The following is a 19,121-nucleotide window of genomic DNA, read 5'->3' on the forward strand; positions in this document are numbered from 1 at the left end:
CACTGCTCAGTTGGTCCCTTCTTTCAAGGGACTAACTGATTGTAAATGGTGAAGGGCTTTACCCTGAGCCTTATGGCATTTGACTCTTGCAATCTGCTAGCCTGAATGGCCAACTTATTCTGAATGTTTGTTTAGTTAGCTATTCTATTTTTGTTACCTCTAACACCATGCACTCTGCTTTTGTACAACAGCCTTTCACTTCATACAGCACTGCCTTTAATCTGTGTTTTTGGAAATCCAAAAGTGCTGGTTACCCTTTTTATCCACTCTGGTTATTGATCCTCCGTTTTGACTAATTTGCAACCCATTTCTCACTATTGGGAGATGCATATAAATGAGAATTGGGAGCAGGAGTAGCCCATTCAGATCCTTGAGTCTAGTCTGCCATTCAATAAAACCATGGTTAGTAGGAATAAGTTTTTAAATTTGCATTATTCATTATCCCATAGCCTTTCACCTTTTTGTTTTAACAAGAATCAGGCCTCTTGTTAAAAACTAAGGACTCTGCTTTCACACTGTTAGTGTTCCAAAGACTGAGCATAAATTTCACCGTTATTTAAGTGAGTGATTCCTCATTCTAGATTCTCCCATAAGAGGAAACATTCTTTTCTTCATCTATCCTGTCACCTCTGGTCTTAAACTCTGTGGATGCTAGTACAGCCTGACCACCACCCCAAACAGCACCCCACCCCCCTCCCAAATGCCCTGCCATAATCCCACCCACCCATCCCAGATCTTAGTAAATCTTTGAACTGCTTCCAATGCAGTTTTATCCATCCTTTAAGTGTGATGACTAATACTGTGCCAGATGCAGTTTCACCAATTCCTGGTAAAACTGAAGCATAACCTTGTATTCCATTCCTGTCTTGACAGATGAAAAACATTCCATTGGAATTTCTAAAGGCTTGCCGTGCCTTTTTTTGTACTAACCCTGTGCAATTCATATGTGGGAATCTCACTTCACTAATTTACTTTATTTTAGTGGCGGCTCAGTGGTTATCTCTGCCTCAGTGCCAGGGACCTGGGTTTGATTCTAGTCTCTGGTGATTGTGTGGGTGCTCCGTGCTCAGGTTTCCTCCCACAATCTAAAGATGTGCATGTTAGGTGAATTGTCCATTGCGTTCAGGAATGTGTGGGTTAGGTGCATTGGTCAGGGTAAAGGTAGCATAATAGGGTAGGGGAATGGGTCTAGGTGGGTTACCCTTTGAAGAGTCAGTGTGGATTTGTTGGGCCAAATGGCCTGTTTCCAGACTAGGGATTCTATTCTATAGTTCAATGTAGATTTTTTGATTTTGTCTAGTTTCCTGTAGCGATTTCAACACTTGCAATGACATGTCAGACTAACTAGCTTGTAGTTTCCTGATTTAACACTACTTTTTCTGAATAAAGATATATACTTGCAGCTTGATCATAGCACATTTGAGAAAATTGCAACTAACACCCCTCTGCAACTATCCTAAGACTATAGGATGCAGGCTTTCAGATTAATGCTTTTAGGTTTTAGTGCCAATATCTTTCTTAGTTTTTTTTCTTGCAAGTTCAATTCATTTTTGTTTTGGCCCTGATTTTTCTAAATCTGGCTGGTTTTATGATCTCTTTGCAGAAACATAACTATTATGGTGCAGAAGATGGCTATTTGGCCTATTGGGTTTCCACTTGCTACCCACTTCTGAAATATGCCCATTCTAGAGTATTATGCCTGAACCATGTACATTTTTCAACCACGCCTCTAATAGTCATTACACTCCACAACAACTACCAGTCACTGGACCCAACATTAACTATTTTATCTCTGTACTTTGATTTGAACTTGACTATCCAAATGCTTCAGAAACCTGAGGTGTCTATCCCTGGACTGCATTATATTTACACTCCATTGGAATTTCCATTTTATAAAGCCTTTTGATTTGAGATGTGAAGTCAATGTGTCTTTTGACTTTAGAGATTGATTTAAGCTTGCCAATTATGTCTGGGCTTAGTTGGCCAAATTTGGCCTAGCCTGTAGGTTTGCATCAATGCTCAGTTTTTTAACTGCTCTTGGAAGTAGGTATAGAATACCTTGTGTATGGATTTTAAGATAAACCCCTTTCCTTAGTGCTGAGAACTGATTTGTGGAACTTAGTTTCTTTTACAACCTCACTCAAAGACAGTTGTATTTCTAATTGGATTTGGGTTGCAAATGTACAAGAACAAACTTGAAAACGGTCAGTAAGTTTGTCATGGAATAAAATTCCTGGAGATAGATACCAAACAACTGTACTCTCATCAGATTGAAAGTTCAGGAAAACTTTTCTAACCTCTTATTTGCTCTTGAAAGGCGACTGTTGACTTTCCAAGGTGCCCAGAGTCTGAAAATGAGTGATCAGACTTCTGCTATTAATACAAATTAAAATAAGAGGTAAGGATGTTTTTAATGAGCTGCAGAAATGATTGTATATTCTGAAGTTAGAAGCCCTTTCTAATTGCTGTTTTACCAAACTTGAGTTTAGCCTAAACAAATGCAGTGTCAGTTTAAACTATGGGGAAAGAATCAATTATCCTGATTTTTAAGATGATCAATGTTTCTGGTAGCATATGGGTTATACCTCAACTGTACTCTTGTCTGCCTTGCCTGTTTGCAAATATGAATGAATATTTTGTCTTTCACAAGGGTGGGCTTTGTTTTTGTTCCTTTGGCATTTCAGGATGTTTTTCTGCTTTTTAAAGTCCTATTCCCTAATCCTTGGATAAGTCATTGGAAACTGTCCCAGAGCAAAGATTTGTTGTGGCTGTGGCCATACTTGATGAGAATACTTTTTTTGATTGGCTTTGTGCACCTGCTATTTGTTGCTTATGGTGCATTCATGTGTTTGAAGTTGCAAATAAACTATTATAATTCCTTCTTTCCATTGTTGTCATTCTAGATATGGAAGTTGTCCTTTGTCAAACCTCATTTTGCTTTGGCAGTCTATTTGAATAGATTTGACTTATCAAAAATAATTGTGCTGATCTTAATATTCGCAGAAACACTTGTAAAGTTAAACCAATGATGGAAGTCTCTGCAATTCCCTGTGAACAGGTGGGTCTGAATTTCCAAGTACTTGTTGGTCTGATAAGGATTGTCTGCAATCTAGTAGTGCTACTTGGATCACTGGGACTTCCACTATTGCTATTGGATCTGACTTGAAGGAAGGTATTCATTTGTATTTCAAGCAAATCTTGTTGGATTCCCAATATGAAGATGGGAATGCTGTAAAAGAATGTATGCTGAGTAGGCAAAATGGCCCAAACAATGGGCTGAATAGCATCCTGTACCATAACTTCGGATTAAATGTAATGGGGTTGGCCTGAAAACTGAAGGGGGGGGGGGGGTGCCAATATCTTGGCGGCCAGGTTTGCTAGTGCTACAAGGGAGGATTTAAACTAGATTGGCAGGCAGGTGGGATCCTCAACAGCAGGGAGGCAAGTGTGAGGCTGGAGGGAGATACAGTAATCAGTAAAGTGAAGCAACTGGTCAGGCTGGAACATGACAGGAAGCAAGGAATGCCTGCTGGAATAAATTGTATTTATTTCAATGCAAGAAAGCTGACATGTAAGGCTGAACTCAGGGTGTGGATTGGTATGTGGGAGTGGGATCTCAGACATTAGAGTTAAGGGAGGGTTAGGACTGGCAGCTTCATGTGCCAGGGTACAGGTGCTTTAGGCAGGACAGTTAATGGAAAGGGGGGAGGTGCATTTTTGATTTAAGGTGAGTAGTAATCAGTTGAAATAATTTGAAGGGTCATCCAGTGAGGCTTTGTGGGTGGAGTGAAGAAATAAGGGGACAGTGATGTTATTAGGGTTGTACTATAGGAGACACTGCAAACTGTAGCTGCTGGAGATCAGTGTCTAATTGCAGTGCTGGAAAAGCATAGCTAGTCAGGCAGCATCTGGGGAGCAGGGGAGTAGATGTTTCAAGCATAAGCTTTTCATCAGGAATCAATGGGAATTAGAGGAGCAAATATGCAGGGAGTTTGGAGACTTGCAGAATTTTTAAACTTTCCTAATATAGCCTGGGACTGCGAACATTAAGGGCTTAGATGGGGTGGAAGTTAAGTGCGTTCAGGAAAGTTTCCTCTGGTTAGAGGGCCCTGCTTGGGAAGGGGCAAAACTAGACCTACTGTTATGAAATAGGGCAGGACAAGTGAGGTGACAGTGGTGGTGTGACTTGGGGACCAGTGACTATAGATCTACTAATTTTAAAATAGTTATGCAGAGGGACAAGACTGATCAGTTCAAGTTCTAAACTGTGGAAAGACAAATTTTGATGGAATTAGACAGGGGTTGTTTGGAGTAGTTTGTTTCCAGGCAAAAGGAATTCTGGCAAGCGGGAGGCCTTTAAAAGTGAGATAGCTAGAGTTCAACGTCTGCATGTTCCTGTGAGGGTGAAGGGCATGGATGGCAAGAGATTTTGAGTCTTTGACCAGAAAAAAGGAGAATGCATGGCTAAGGTACCAGCAGCTGGACCAAGGGAATCCCTGGAGGTATATAAGGGATACAGGAGTTTACTGAAAGAAATCAGGAGGGTGAAAAAGGGGCATGAGACCATGTTGGCTGAGAGGATTAGAGTGAATCCAAAGAGGTTTTTTAAACCTATTAAAGGAAAAAGAATAACTAGTGAGAATAGGATCCCTCAAGGACCAAAGTAGCTATGTATGTGCAGAATTTCAGCCATTAAATGAGATCCTCAATGAATATTTCTCCTGTGTTTACTATGGAGAAAGACACAAAGACTTCGGAACTTAATTTACTGGTGATATCTTGGACAGTGCATATCACAGCAGAGGAGGTGTTCAATGTATTAGAATGTACGAAAGTGGATAAGTCTCATGGTCCTGACCAGCTATAACCAAGAACACTGCAAAAGGCTAGAGAAGAAATTACAGGGGCACTGGCTGATATTTTGCATCATTAGCCACGGGTGAGGTCTGAGAAGGCTAAAAGGTAGTGAATGTTGTGCCATTATTCAAGGGCTGCTCAAAAAAATGGAACTAATACCAGTAGGCATAACATCTGTGGTAGATTAAGATTGAGAGATAAATGCATTTGGAAAGAAAGGGTTGGATTAGGAGTAATCAGCATGACTGAGTGGGAGACCATGCCCCTCAAATTTGAGTTCTTTGAAGTGATCAGAAATGTTGACGAGGGTAGGGTGGTAGATGTAGTTGGTATGGATTTCAGTAAGGTCTTTAAGGTTCCAATGGTCTGCTGTGGAAGGTAAGATCACATAGAATCCAGTATGAGCTGGCAAATTGGATACACAATTGGCTTGATGGTTGGAAACAGAAGGTAATGGTTAAAGGATGCTTGTTGGACTTGTGGCTTGTGGAGTGCCTGTGACTGTTTGTCATACAAATCACTGATACAGATAACAATGTACATGTATGATTGGTAAGTTTGCAGATGACTTCAAAATAGATGATAAATTGGATAGTGAGAAAGGTTCAGAAATTGCAGCAGGACTTTATCAGCTGGGGAAGTGGACTGAGAAAGCAAATGGATTTTAATATAGATAAGTGAGGTCTTGCTTTTTGGAAAGTCAAATCAAGGTAGGCATTTCATGGTGAATGGCCTTAAGGAGTGCAGTGGAACAGAATGACATTGGAGGTCAGGTTCATAGTTCTCTGGAGTCACAGGTAAACACAACAATGAAGGCTTCTGGCACACTGGCCTTCAGTCAGGGCATTGAAAATTGAAGTTATACAGGCTGCACTTGGGTATTCAGTTTTGATCACCTTGCTGTAGGAAGGATGTTATTAAACTGCAAAGAGTGTGGAAGAAATTTACAAGGATGCTGCCTGGACTTGAAGGTCTGAGCCATAGGGAAAAGTTGAACAAGCTAGGACTTTTTTTTTGTAGGAGACTGGAAGTGGGTGTTATGGAAGTGTATAAGCTCATGAGATGCATGGATCGGGTGAATGCATTCAGCCATTTTCCACGGTAGAGGAATAGAGGGTTTAAGGTTAGAGGGGAAGGAATAAAGAATCCAGAGGACCAACATTTCTAAACATATGGAATGAGCTGCTAGCAGAAGTGGTTGAGCTGGGTATACTAAACCTTTCAAAAAGCATTTGGACAAATACATAGGTTTAGAAGGATATGGGCCAAGTGCAGGGAAATGTGGTTCATGTGGAAGGACATTGATTGATTGGCAAGGACTAGTTTGGGCCAAAGGACCATACTGTAGGACTCTGTCCTCTAACAGAAAGCAGATTCTGTAAATGACTCCAATGGACTGTACTACAGCAGGATCTAGGTGTCCTTCTGCACAAAGTCAGCATGTAGATACAAAGTGTAAGACAAATAGAATGCATGCCTTATTACAAGGGAGTTAGAGCAAAGGAAGGGCTATTGCTCCCTTGAAATGCAATGATATTACCCTTGCTGAAATCCCCATTAGTCACATCCTGGGAGAGTTACCACTAACCAGAAACTGAATTAGACTAGCCATAAATACTATCTCTGCAGCAGCAGGTCAGGGGCTAGCAGTCTTGCAGCAAGTGACAGCCTGTCCACTAACCTTGACTGAATGCAGCTCCATCAACAAGCTTAATGCCGTTCCAAGTCAAAGCATTGCAATTAGGAAGATTCAACATTTGTTCCCTTTCAGCAGTGTACCATCTACAGCATGCATTGCAGTAACATGGGCTCATTTTAAGTGTCTTCCTATCTGTAACTCCCAGATAGACAAGGCTAACAGGTGCATAGAAATGTCACTACTTGAACATACTTCCTCCAATTTCACCCTCCTTTCTGGCTCTGAACTATATCACTTCCATTCACTGTTGGAAAATCTGGGTCAAAATCTTGGAACTCCAGAACAGCTGCAGATGTCCTCACCTCCAAAGACTTCCTGTTCAAGAAGACAGCTCCCAGTTGCATTGCAGTTACAGATAGACAAAACTTTGGTTGAGCCAGTGACAGCCACCTCCTTGAATTTATTTTAGTAAGTAATTGAGTGAAGTTCACAATTGTGATCTCCAACACTGATGCACACACTCCCCACGAATCAGCCTTGGTAACCATGTGGCTACAACTGTTTCCTATGACATTTTAATACCCCACAGGAAATTATTAAATTCTCTCTTCTCTTTAAAAAGTGATCAAATTTTAAAATTGCTTAATTCTTGAATTTAAAAGACTCTAGTTGGACTACAACAGTGCCATATAATTTCATTTTGATTTTGTCATGTGTATTTTGCAGTAATGATAAAATATAGTTAAGCTTTTGTTTGCCTCCAAAGGCATAATTTTGAATAACTTGAGAAATGGGAAGCTTTGGGGGAAGACAGATATAGCTGAGTCCATCAGTGCATCATGAAGCTGTATGTGGTAGCTGAAGGTTTCCAATTATGACCTGACAAATGTATTCACTCTCTTAGGATCCCATCTCTTCACCTGAAGCTGAAAACATTGAGATGAGGCTGCCACTCAATTTTGAGCGAATAATTGCTGATGGCAGAGTACCATCAACAATGACTGATGCAGAAATACTGGATGGTATTGACTTTGGCTTCTCTGTACCAGGATCCTCTACATTCCGCAATGTTATTGAAAGTGAAACTGAAGAATTCAGGCCTGCTGACCAAAGTAAGATTGCTACCTTGTCAGTCAAGGAATATATCAAGCCTACTGTTTCCTTTTATCCAAGTCTGGCTCTTGACTTCTGCTTAAATTCTTTCACTTCAGCAGTAGTTGAACATTTTAAATCTGCAATCCAGCTGTCCAGTATTTGTTTTCTCTATTCATATCAGACTTGATTTTTACCTTCAGACCAGTGGAAGATGGTACTAACCTAAGATAGTAGCTCTAATTTGTGCATAAATATTAACATTTGTTCAGAAAACGAATGTGAAACAAGGGGAATTAAATTCTTAGTGACAAACTTCAAAACCTGTCACGTCATGGCTTAGTTTGGACTTGTAACATTATGTAGTTGGTTTTGCTTGGTTGTCATGTAATACTCCTGTGAGAAACAAAAGCTCACTCACTTCAATAATTTCAGTCCGAGACCAAAAATCTGAAACAGTGTCGTTTATTTGTACACTTGCAAGTGGGTGCAATGTCTAATGCCAGGTAAGGCAATGACAAATGCACATCAAATCCAACAAACTCTCGATTTATACAGTTTGAATCCCCATGTTTTTTTCTTATTTCATTGTTTGCCCCCATCCTCCGCTTTCGTCATTCATTTCCTTAAGACTGATGTCACAACTGCTGTTTATCCGGCCTTGTCCGTGACAAATGCCTATCTCTGGCCCCCCATAAGGTTGTTTGATGTCATCCCATCCTTTGCTTACCATTATCTACTCCCTCCATCTGTGCTGCCCCTCACAGCATCTTATCACTAAGCCCTTTTAATTGGGGTTTATTCCTGTGTCTCTGTACAAGTGGGAGACAGATGTTTTTCCTGTTTGCCCAGACATCTACCATTGTTCTATAATCATGTCTCATGCTAACATATCATTTTTAGCTGAATATATATATTTCCTCATTCTTGTTCTGTATCAGAATTTATAGTTGCAGAAATAACATTAATTCATCTGTATCCCACACTCCACTGCAAAGAAATAACCCTCCTTGTTTAAATATGACTGATTCAAGCCCATGCATATACTTGAGCTAGGTTCCCCCCCAAAAAGTTCTCTTTAAAATTAGAATGAATTTTATTGTCACGTACTCACATGACTACAGTCAAGTGTACAAGTCACCCCTTTTAGCTCCATCTGAGGTGAGTTTTGAGAAGATTTGTAACTGAAGTTGAGGTTCTGGGTGTAGCTTTGTTCGCTGAGCTGGAAGGTTCATTTCCAGATGTTTTGCCTCCGTATTAGGTAACATCTTCAGTGGGCCTCCAGGCAAAGCACTGCTTTCCATTTATGTTTGCATTTCTTTGGGTTGGTGATGTAATTTCTTTTTTCTTGGGGGTGGTAGATGGGGTCTAACTGTGTTTGTTGACAGAATTCTGGTTGGAATACCCTGCTTCTAGGAATTCTCATGCGTGTCTGTTTGGCTTGTCCTAAGATGGATGTGTTGTCCCAGTCAAAGTGGTGTCCTTATATGTAAGGACACTAGTGAGAGAGGGTCATGTCGTTTTGTGGCTAGTTGATGTTCATGTGGCTAGTTTTCTGCCTGTTTGTTCAATGTAGTTTGTGACCTTTGTCATTTTTTTTTTGTAAATGACATTAGCTTTGCCTGTTTATATAAGGTCTTTCAAGTTCATTAGCTGCTGTTTTAGTGTGTTGGTGGGTTTGTGGGCCACCATGATGCCTTGGTAAACAGGCAGAAAACTAGCCACCAGGACAAATGAACATCAATTAGCCACAAAACGGCGTGACCCTCTCACTAGTATCCTTAGATATGAGGAAGGACAACACATCCATCCAAGGGCAAGCCAAACAGACATGCACGATAAATCCTAGAAGCATGGCATTCCAACCAGAACTCTATCAACAAATACATTGACTTGGATCCCATCTACCACCCCCTGAGAAAAAGAAACAAAAAATGACATCACCAATCCAAAGAAATGCAAACTCATAAATAGAAAGCAGGAATTATCAGCAGTGCTTTGCGCAGAGGCCCACTGATGATACTTAGTATGGTGACAAAACGTCTGGAAATGAGCCTTCTGGCTCAGCGAGCATACATCCATCTGAGGTAGCAAGGCACCTAGCTATAGATTGGGTGGGCAGAGAAATGAGATGTTCAGCAATAAATGAAAATAAATAAATGTGATCAGGATAACAATCTTTCCAAACCAGACTATTAAGCTTCACTGAGACCAGGAGTCCCAATTACATGCTGGGGCCCAGAGTCCAAGGCCACACTGGCTTTCCTCCTGGACATCACTGGCCATGAATGGGAGGGGAAGGAGGGGTGCAGAAGAAATCGATTGAGTGGGCAAGCTCCAGCTCAGAAGTTCTAATCTATCACTTCCAACAGTCTAATACTGTTTTTATATTCATTTGTGTTGTAAATTATGAACTTAGTGGGGTTTTTGGTTGAGCAAGGATTTGTTTCAGTAGATTAGAGTATACTCCTTAAAGCACCCTTTTTTTTTCTTTTCCACCAATTGATTTTTCTGGACAAGAATAGAGTTTCTAAAAGCCAGTTAGGCTATGTCCATTAGGTATATACATAAAGACTAAATGGAGCCATACAGTTGTTGGAACTCAATCCAGATATTGCTGCCTCATGACTCCTAAATTTTGCTTTGTGACTGACAGCTTTGTGTTAGTGGCTTGGAGGTTAGCATTGCCTCCAAACACCAGGGACACTGGTTCAATTCCACCTTTAGATGACTGCAAACTCCATAAAGGCATTCTCCAAGTCTGCGTGGCTTTCTTCCAGGTGCTCCAGTCTTCTCCCACAGTCCAAATATGTGCAAACTAGGTAGATTCGGCAACACGGCCAGAGATGTGCAGGTTAGGTGTGCTAACCACTGGGAAATGCAGATAGGTCTGGGTGGGATGCTCTTAAGAGGATCAGTGTGGGCTTGTAGACCAAATGGCCTGTTTCCCACTAAGTATTTTATTCCAAGCTCTGAAGATTACTCTTGCATTGTGGAATGACATCTGGTTACTGTCAATCATTCCCTTGTTCTTGTCTTCCCTGGGAAATCTTTGCCTTCTCCCGTTGCAAGTCCCATCTGACTGTTGTGCTGGCTGCCATCAACATTTACAACAAAAGTGAAGTACTCTGAGTAAAATTTAACTCCAAAGGTACTGGAGTTATTGTCTAGGTCTGGCAGCATCAGGGATTTTAGGTCCATGTTTTTTCTGACTTATAATGACATGAGAATCACTTTGTAGGTAACAGGGCAGGCTTTTTCCTCCTCTAACTGGAATAATTGTTCTTGTTTCATAACTGTCCAGAGCTTTTTGGCCAAACAGATGGCTGCCTTTGTTCAGGTATGAAAAGTGGCATTAGTGATTCAGTTGTGCAAATCTGTGGCATAAAAACATGTCACTGGAGAATCTTGGCAAAGCTGACAGCATCTGTGTAGAGAAGCAAGTTGGCATTTGGGTCCAATGATTCTTATGTACAGTCCCATTGGGCATCAGTTCTGAACTGTCACCAAGAACTCTGCTTTCTCCCCATAGATGCTGCCAGGCCTGGTGAGTTCCACCAGCATTTTGTTTTTGTTTGCTCATCTCTTGGAGAATTTATGGTTCTGCTATAATGTGACAACTGTTCCTCTGCAACTTCACACTATGGAAAACTACTATATAGAAAATTGCATTGTGGAAGATCATTACTGAACAGTAATTGCAATTTTCTATTAGAAAATTCATGTTATCCAAACAATGTCCACATTGTTTATAGCCAATTCATACTAATGAAATAGGTGTTATAGCAGAATGACTTTCTTTCGGCTGCTTCAGGGAGTGGTTTGGAAATTACAGCAAACTAAACAGAAAATCATCCATTGATCTCGAGGTAAAACCAAATGAGGATTTGAAATGAACATCTTTGTTACTAGTCGAGAGCACAAGTAGATACTGAACAAAAAATTATAATGCAGATTTAACATGCCCAATTTGAAGTGAGAATTAGACAAGTCAAGAAACGGTGGACCACAGGCTTTGTTGTGAATAGTTTGGAAATAGGCTTTTCAAACATTTGGCTCAAAGCTCTTTCCATTTTAATTATTGCATTTTTTTTTGTCTGTCAGCACATAGTTAACTTCTCTGTGCTTGTGCATTCCTCCTGTGTCCATTTTGATTTGATCTAGAGCAAAAATCTCCAGCTGATTCGTTGAAGCCCATCTTCTGATAGTAGCTGGTCCTCTCATGTTGTAGTTTGCTTTGTTTTGTGCTTTGATTCAAATGCCTTAAAGGGAATCCATTTTAGTTAACCTAATATTAGTGATGCAAATTTAATAATGACTTAGATTTGCTGAGGGGTTAAGGAATGGTAACTGTTACCTAGATATTCGTGTCCCAGCATGGAAATTAATCTTTTTGGATATGAGACAAGCAATCTTTTATTTGGATAAATACATAGTTGGATGACAAATGAAAAGGCTTCATGCACTCTCTACAAATATTTTGAAGTCGAGACTTGAAATTTGTAGCATGTGTCTACATAGTAGGTGTGAATCTTTTAAGCTTGTGTTGAAGAGTTGGGCATGAATGTTTGTTGGTTATTTAAGAATGGAGACTTTTTTGATTGGCAAGTCAAACAATTAGTGTTTATCTACTCTGGTGGTTCCACAAGATCACTTCCTTCACAGTACCTGCAGTTTGAGAAACTTGGTTGGCTATTTCAGTTGATTGGATCAACAATCATACATGAATTGGCTTCTATGATAGCCTGACACCATGTTTTTGGTTTGACTAATATATGCACTGAACTTAAATTCTCCATGTATGGTAATGATTGAATTTGTATCTTCAGCTGTTTTAATTTTTTGTTTACAGTTCCAGCTTTTAATGATCCTATAGAAATTGATTACCTGGAGCAGTTTGGCCACTCTTCAGTAAGTATGGAAACTTACTTAGTAATTTATTGTGACCTGTTTGTTTTCATTAATTTCAAATGTTGGAATTCACTAATTACTGAGTAATAGAGATACAGCATGAAAACAGACCCTTGGGTCCAACTTTCTATGCTGAGCACATATCCTAAATTAATCTAGTCCCATTTGCCAGCATTTGGCCCATATATCTCTAATCCCTTCCTGTTCATATACCAATCCAGATGCCTTTTTAAATGCTGTAATTGTACTAGCCTCCTCCACTTCCTGTGGCAGCTCATTTCATACTCTCCGGGGGAAAAAGTTGCCCCTTAGATACCTTTTTAAATCTTTTCTTACTTGCGTTAAACCAGTGCCCTCTAGTTTTGGACCTGGACTATTTACCCTATCCATGCCCTTCATGATTTTATAAACCTCTAAGGTCACCCCTCAGCATCTGATGCTATAGGGAAAATAGATCATAGACCAATACAGCGCAGAACAGGCCCTTCGGCCCTCAATGTCGTGCCGACCTGTGAACCATTATAAGTTTGTCCCCTACACTATCCCATCATCTATGTGCTTATCCAAGGATTGTTTAAATCTCCCTAATGTGGCCGAGTTAACTACATTGGCAGGCAGGGCATTCCATGCCCTTACCACTGAGTAAAGAACCTGCCTCTGACATCTGTTTTGAATCTATCACCCCTCAATTTGTAGTTATATCCCCTCATACAAGTTGATGTCGTCATCCTAGGAAAAAGACTTTCACTGTCTACCCTATCTAATCTTGTATGTCTCTCTCAAATCCCCCTCTTAGCCTTCTTTCCAATGAGAACAGTCCCAAGTGCCTCAGCCTTTCCTTGTAAGACTTTCCCTCCAGACCAGGCAACATCCTAGTAAATCTCCTCTGTACACTTTCCAATGCTTCCACATCCTTCCTGTAATGAGGCGACCAGAACTGTACACAATATTCCAAGTGCAGCCGCATTAGCGCTTTATATTGTTGCAGCATGACATTACGGCTGGGGAACCCAATCCCTCTACCAATGAAACCTAACACCGTATGCCTCAACAGCACTATCAACCTGGGTGACAGCTTTCAGGGATCAATGTACATGGACTCCAAGATCCCTCTGCACATCCACACTACCAAGAACCTTTCCATTGACCCAGTACTCTCCCCTTCCTGTTATTCTTCCCAAAGTGTATCACCTCACATTTAGCTGCATTGAACTCCATTTGCCACCCCTCAGCCCATTTCTGCAGTTTATCTAAGTCTCCCTGCAAACTGTAACATTCTTCCAAACTGTCCACTACTCTGACATTTACTAATCCATCCACCTATGCCTGCGTCTAAGTCATTTATAAAAATGACAAAGCAGTGGTCCCAAAACAGATCCTTGTGGCACACTGCTAGCAACTGCACTCCAGGCTAAATATTTTCCATCAACCACCACTTGCTGCCTTACAGAAAGCCAGTTTCTAATCCAAACTGCTAAATCACCCTCAATTCCATGCCTCTGCATTTTCTCCAGCAGCTTACCATGTGGAACTTATCAAAGGCTTTACTGAAGTCCATGTATACCACGTCAACTGCCCTACCCTCATCTATGTGCTTGGTCATCTTCTCAAAAAGCTCAATAAGGTTTGAGACACTACCTGCCCTTGATGAAACCATGTTGACTATCTGAAATCAAATTGTTGCTTGCTAGATGATTATAAATCCTATCTCTTATACTTCTTTCCTACAACAGAAGTAAGGCTCACCGGTCTATAATTTCCTGGGTCATCTCTACTGTCTTTCTTGAGCAAGGGCACAATATTTGCAATCCTCCTGTCCTGGTTCTAAACCTGTAGACAATGACTACTCAAATATCAAAGCCAAAGGCTCTGCTATCTCCTCCCTCGCTTCCCAGAGAATCCTCTGATAAATCTTATCCAGCCCAGGGGACTTATCAATTCTAGGAGTGAAAGTAGATAACACCTGTTCGTAACTAACCTCGTTCCTTTCTAGTCTAATATCTCGTACCTCCGTCTTCTCCTGAACAATATCCTCCTTTTCCTGAGTGAAAACAGATGGGAAATGTTCATTTAGCACTTCTCTGATCTCCACAGGGTCCACACTTAACTTCCCACTTCCATCTTTGGCCCTAATCTTACCCTAGTCATCCTTCTATTCCTCACATACCTATAGAAAGCTTTAGGGTTCTCTTTTATTCTACTTGCTAAAGACTGCTCATGTCCCTGCCTTGCTCCTCTTAATTCCCTCTTTTAATCCCTTCTAAGCTAACCTAACTCTCAGTCACCTCATCTCAATGTCACAAGCCTCCCTCTTCCGCTTAACCAGAATTTCTTTAGTAAACCATGGTTCCCTTACTTTATTGCTTCCTCCCTGCTTGACAGGAACATACCTATCAAGGACACAATATCTGTTCCTTAAACCAGGTCCACGTTTTGATTATTTCCCCATCCCCTGCATTCTGTTACCCCAATCTATCCCATTCATTATTAAGTACCAGATCCAGTGTGGCCTCCCCTCTTGTCAGCCCTTCGATATACTGTGTGAGAAAACCGTCCTCAAATTTTGAGAAGATTTGTAGCTCGGGTGCTCGTTGTGGTTCTGTTCGCCAAGCTGGGAATTGTGTTGCAGACGTTTCGTCCCCTGTCTAGGTGACATCCTCAGTGCTTGGGAGCCTCCTGTGAAGCACTTCTGTGATGTTTCCTCCGGCATTTATAGTGGTTTGTCTTTGCTGCTTCCGGTTGCCAGTTCCAGCTGTCTGTTGCAGTGGTTGGAGGGTTCCTAGGCAGAAGATGAGGTGCTCTTCCTCCAGCCGTCTTGTTGCTACAGCTGTCTTGTTGCTATGGTCTGGCAATGGAGTCCAAGGACCTGCATGTCCTTGGTGGAGTGGGAGGGGGAGTTGAAGCGTTGAGCCACGGGGTGGTTGGGTTGGTTGGTCCAGGTGTCCGAGGTGTTCTCTGACACGTTCTGCAAGTAGGTGGCCTCTCTCCGCTACACCCGATGTGGCCTCTATATTGGGGAGACAGGCTGCCTAGGAACCCTCCAACCACAAGGGATGAACTCAGATTTCTCCAGTTTCCTCATTTCCCCTCCCCCCACCTTGTCTCAGTCCCAATCCTTGAATTCAGCACCGCCTTCCTAACCTGCAATCTTCTTCCTGACCTCTCTGCTCCCACCCCCACCCCCACTCTGGCCTATTACCCTCACCTTGAGCCCTTCCACCTATTTCATTTCCAACACCCCCTCCCCCAAGTCCCTCCTCCCTACCTTTTATCTTAGCCTGCTTGGCACACTTGCCTCATTCCTGAAGGGCTCATGCCCGATAGGTCGATTCTCCGCTCCTTGGATGCTGCCTGACCTGCGCTTTTCCAGCAACACATTTTCAGCTTTGAATTTGCAGTAAGACTGTTTGTTCTAATGTTTGCATTACAGCTTCTGTTCTGAGTCTAGAGGTGGGTGAGCCCATGGGTGTGCTGTTGATTAGTTCATATATCTGGTTGTTGAATGTGAAGTGTGTTGTGAGGCACAGGTCCAGTAGTTTGAGTATGCCGTCTTTGTTGATAGACCATAGAGCAGGCTGTCACCATAGGACAGAACAGGACCACACACTGCAAAAAAAGCACTAAAAGAAAAATGGCCAAACTAACCCACAACAGAGAGGACACCACAACACAACTGGGTTAGAAACCTCTCCCACAGACAGCTCAGACACTGAAAGAACACTACTGGTCAAGGGACTCAACTACAACCACAGGGATGCCAAGACAGCAGACTTCCTAGCAGCACTAGAATGCACACTCAGGAACAATGGGCTGACAGAAGAGACAACAGTGAGACAAAGTATCGTACCTCTGATAACAAGGAAAAGACAAAAACAACCTCAACACCAAGGAGAGGGAGGCACTAAAATCACTAAGAAATGATAAGAACATAATCATACTACCAGCAGACAAAGGCAGAATGACAGTCATCCTAGACAGAGCAGAGTACATCTAAAAAGTGCAACTACTTGCAGATACCAACACCTACCAAAAGAGGGAGTTTGATCCCACCCCACAGCTCACCAATAGGATAAACAACAGAGGAACCTACAAAAAAAGGACAGATAACCCAGGTTTGATCTACAAAGAATGAAACCTGAAAGCAACAACACCCCCAGATTCTATGGACTACCTAATGTGCACAAACCTGCCATCCCACTCATACCAATAGTATCACTACCAGGGACACCATCGCACAAACTAGCTAAAGAACTACAGCAGAAACTGAAACACCTGATCAGCGGATCCAGACACTCTATACAGTCAACACAGGAATTCTTGGACATCATCAGAAATATACACATAGACAAGGAAGAAACTATGGTCTCATTCAATGTAATGGCACTGTTCACCTCTATCAACAAAACCCTCGCCAGAGAAACACTAGCCAACCTGCTGGACGCACAGAACAGACAACAGGATGGTGAACCTATCAACAAAGATGGCACACTCAAACTACTGGAGCTGTGCCTCAACACACTTCATATTCAACAACCAAATATATGAACAAATCAACGGCACACCCATGGGCTCCCCCATCTCGGGACTCATAGCAGAAGCTGTAATGCAAAGATTAGAACAAACAGTCTTATTGCAAATTCAACCCAAACTCTGGGTCCGATATGTGGATGACACCTTTGTAATCATTAAAAACACAGAAATAAAGAACACACTCCAGATCATCAACGCCACACTCAGGAATCCGATTCACTGGAGAGGAAGAAAAGGACAACCAACTCCCATTCCTAGACGTGATGGTACAGAGAACACCTAATGGAGAATTCACCACAAAGGTACACAGGAAAGCCACACAGACCAAGTCCTGAACTACAAAAGCAACCACCCCAACACACAAAAGACGTTGCATCAAGACACTGTCCAAAAAGGCCACAACACACTGCAGTACACCAGAACTGCGAAAAGAGGAATAGGAACACCTCTACAAGGTATTCGCCAAAAACTGATACCCGCGCAATTTCATCAACAGATGCCTAAGGGAAAGACCACGGAAAGAGGACATGCCGCAATCCAAAGGACTAGCCACACTAACATCAAAAACATTTCTGAACTGACAGCCAGAATACTGCAATCACTAGGGCTCATAACAGCACACAAACCAACAGCCACTCTCAGACAACAACTCACCAGGAGGAAGGACCTGATACCCAGCATGAGCAAAACCAATGTAGTGTACAAAATCCCATGCAAGGACTGCACAAAACACTACATAGGACAAACAGGAAGACAGCTAACGATCCGCATCCATGAACACCAACTAGCCACGAAACGACACGACCAGCTATCCTTAGTAGCCACACATGCAGATGACAAGCAACATGTCGACTGGGGACAACACTACTATTATAGGACAAGCCAAACAGAGAACAGCCAGGGAATTCCTAGAGGCATGGCACTCATCCACCGATTCAATCAATAAGCACATCGACCTGGACCCAATATACCGACCACTGCAGCAGACAGCTGGAACTGACAACCAGAAGCAACAGAGACAAACCACTATAAATACCGGAGGAAACATCACAGAAGCGCTTCACAGGAGGCTCCCAAGCACTCAGGATGTCACCGAGACAGGGGATGAAACGTCTGCAACACAAATTCCAAGCTCAGCGAACAGAACCACAACAAGGAAACCCTCCTGTACTCATTGGACAAAAACTGATCCATCCCTGAAGAAGGGCTTATACCCGAAACGTCGATTCTCCTGCTCCTTTGATGCTGCCTGACCTGCTGCGCTTTTCCAGCAACACATTTTTCAGCTCAAAACTGATCCATCCAACATACTAGAGTTATAGCATTTCCAGTCAATGTTGGGAAAGATAGGTCCCTCATAATGACCGCCTGTTCCTTTCATTCCTATACAATTGTTTTCCCAATCCTCTCCTCCACCTCCCTGGAAACTTTGTGGGAGCCTATTTTTAAACTCCCAGCAGTCTGACCCCTCCTTGTTTCTAACCTCAGTCCATACCACCTCAGTAGAGTCCTCATCAAAAGTTCTTTCAGCCACCGTCGACACACTTCAAGCCAGCTTACTGTCTGCTGCTCATTCCTATGACCATGAAATCCTGTCCGTCCTCCTCACATTCATCCGCCTGTGCACTGCAACTGCACCACAGTTTCCCACCCCCCCGCTGAGCTAGTTTAAACCCACCTGAATAGCAGTAGCAAATTTCCCACCCAGGATATTAGTACCCCTCTGTTTGTAGAGCTCTCTCCTTCTCTAGAATGAGCCCCAATTATCCATATACCTGAAATACTCCTTCCTGCACCATTCCTGCAGCCACATGTTCAGCTGATATCTCTCCCTAATCCTCATCTTGCTATTACATGGCATGGGTAACAAACCAATGAACTTTGTTCTAGCTCTCAGCTTCCACCCTAGCTCCCTGAAATCTTGCCTTCCATCCCTATCCCTCTTTCTACCTATGTTGTTGGTACCTATGTATACCACAACTTGGGGCTGGTCACCCTCTCCCTTCAGGTCCTCTAAGACATCACCTGAGACCTCACTGACCCTGGCACTTGGGAGGCAACACACCAACCATAAGTTACGTTCGCTCCCAAC

The 19,121-nt window shown here is 42.2% G+C and overlaps 1 protein-coding gene across 4 annotated transcripts in view; it reads left to right on the plus strand.

Moving 5' to 3' along the window:
• The window catches only part of tacc3 (transforming, acidic coiled-coil containing protein 3), a 53,411-nt gene that overhangs the window by 15,598 nt on the left and 18,692 nt on the right, over nt 1-19,121 (plus strand). For all 4 annotated transcript variants that reach the window (XM_043710426.1, XM_043710347.1, XM_043710519.1 and 1 more), the window contains 3 exons: nt 3,004-3,058; nt 7,401-7,608; nt 12,441-12,499. In XM_043710426.1, the coding sequence (XP_043566361.1) occupies nt 3,004-3,058; nt 7,401-7,608; nt 12,441-12,499 (322 nt within the window). The remainder of the gene's footprint in view (nt 1-3,003; nt 3,059-7,400; nt 7,609-12,440; nt 12,500-19,121) is intronic.

Source organism: Chiloscyllium plagiosum, chromosome 1, assembly GCF_004010195.1.
Source record: "Chiloscyllium plagiosum isolate BGI_BamShark_2017 chromosome 1, ASM401019v2, whole genome shotgun sequence".
Taxonomy (NCBI): Eukaryota; Metazoa; Chordata; class Chondrichthyes; order Orectolobiformes; family Hemiscylliidae; genus Chiloscyllium; species Chiloscyllium plagiosum.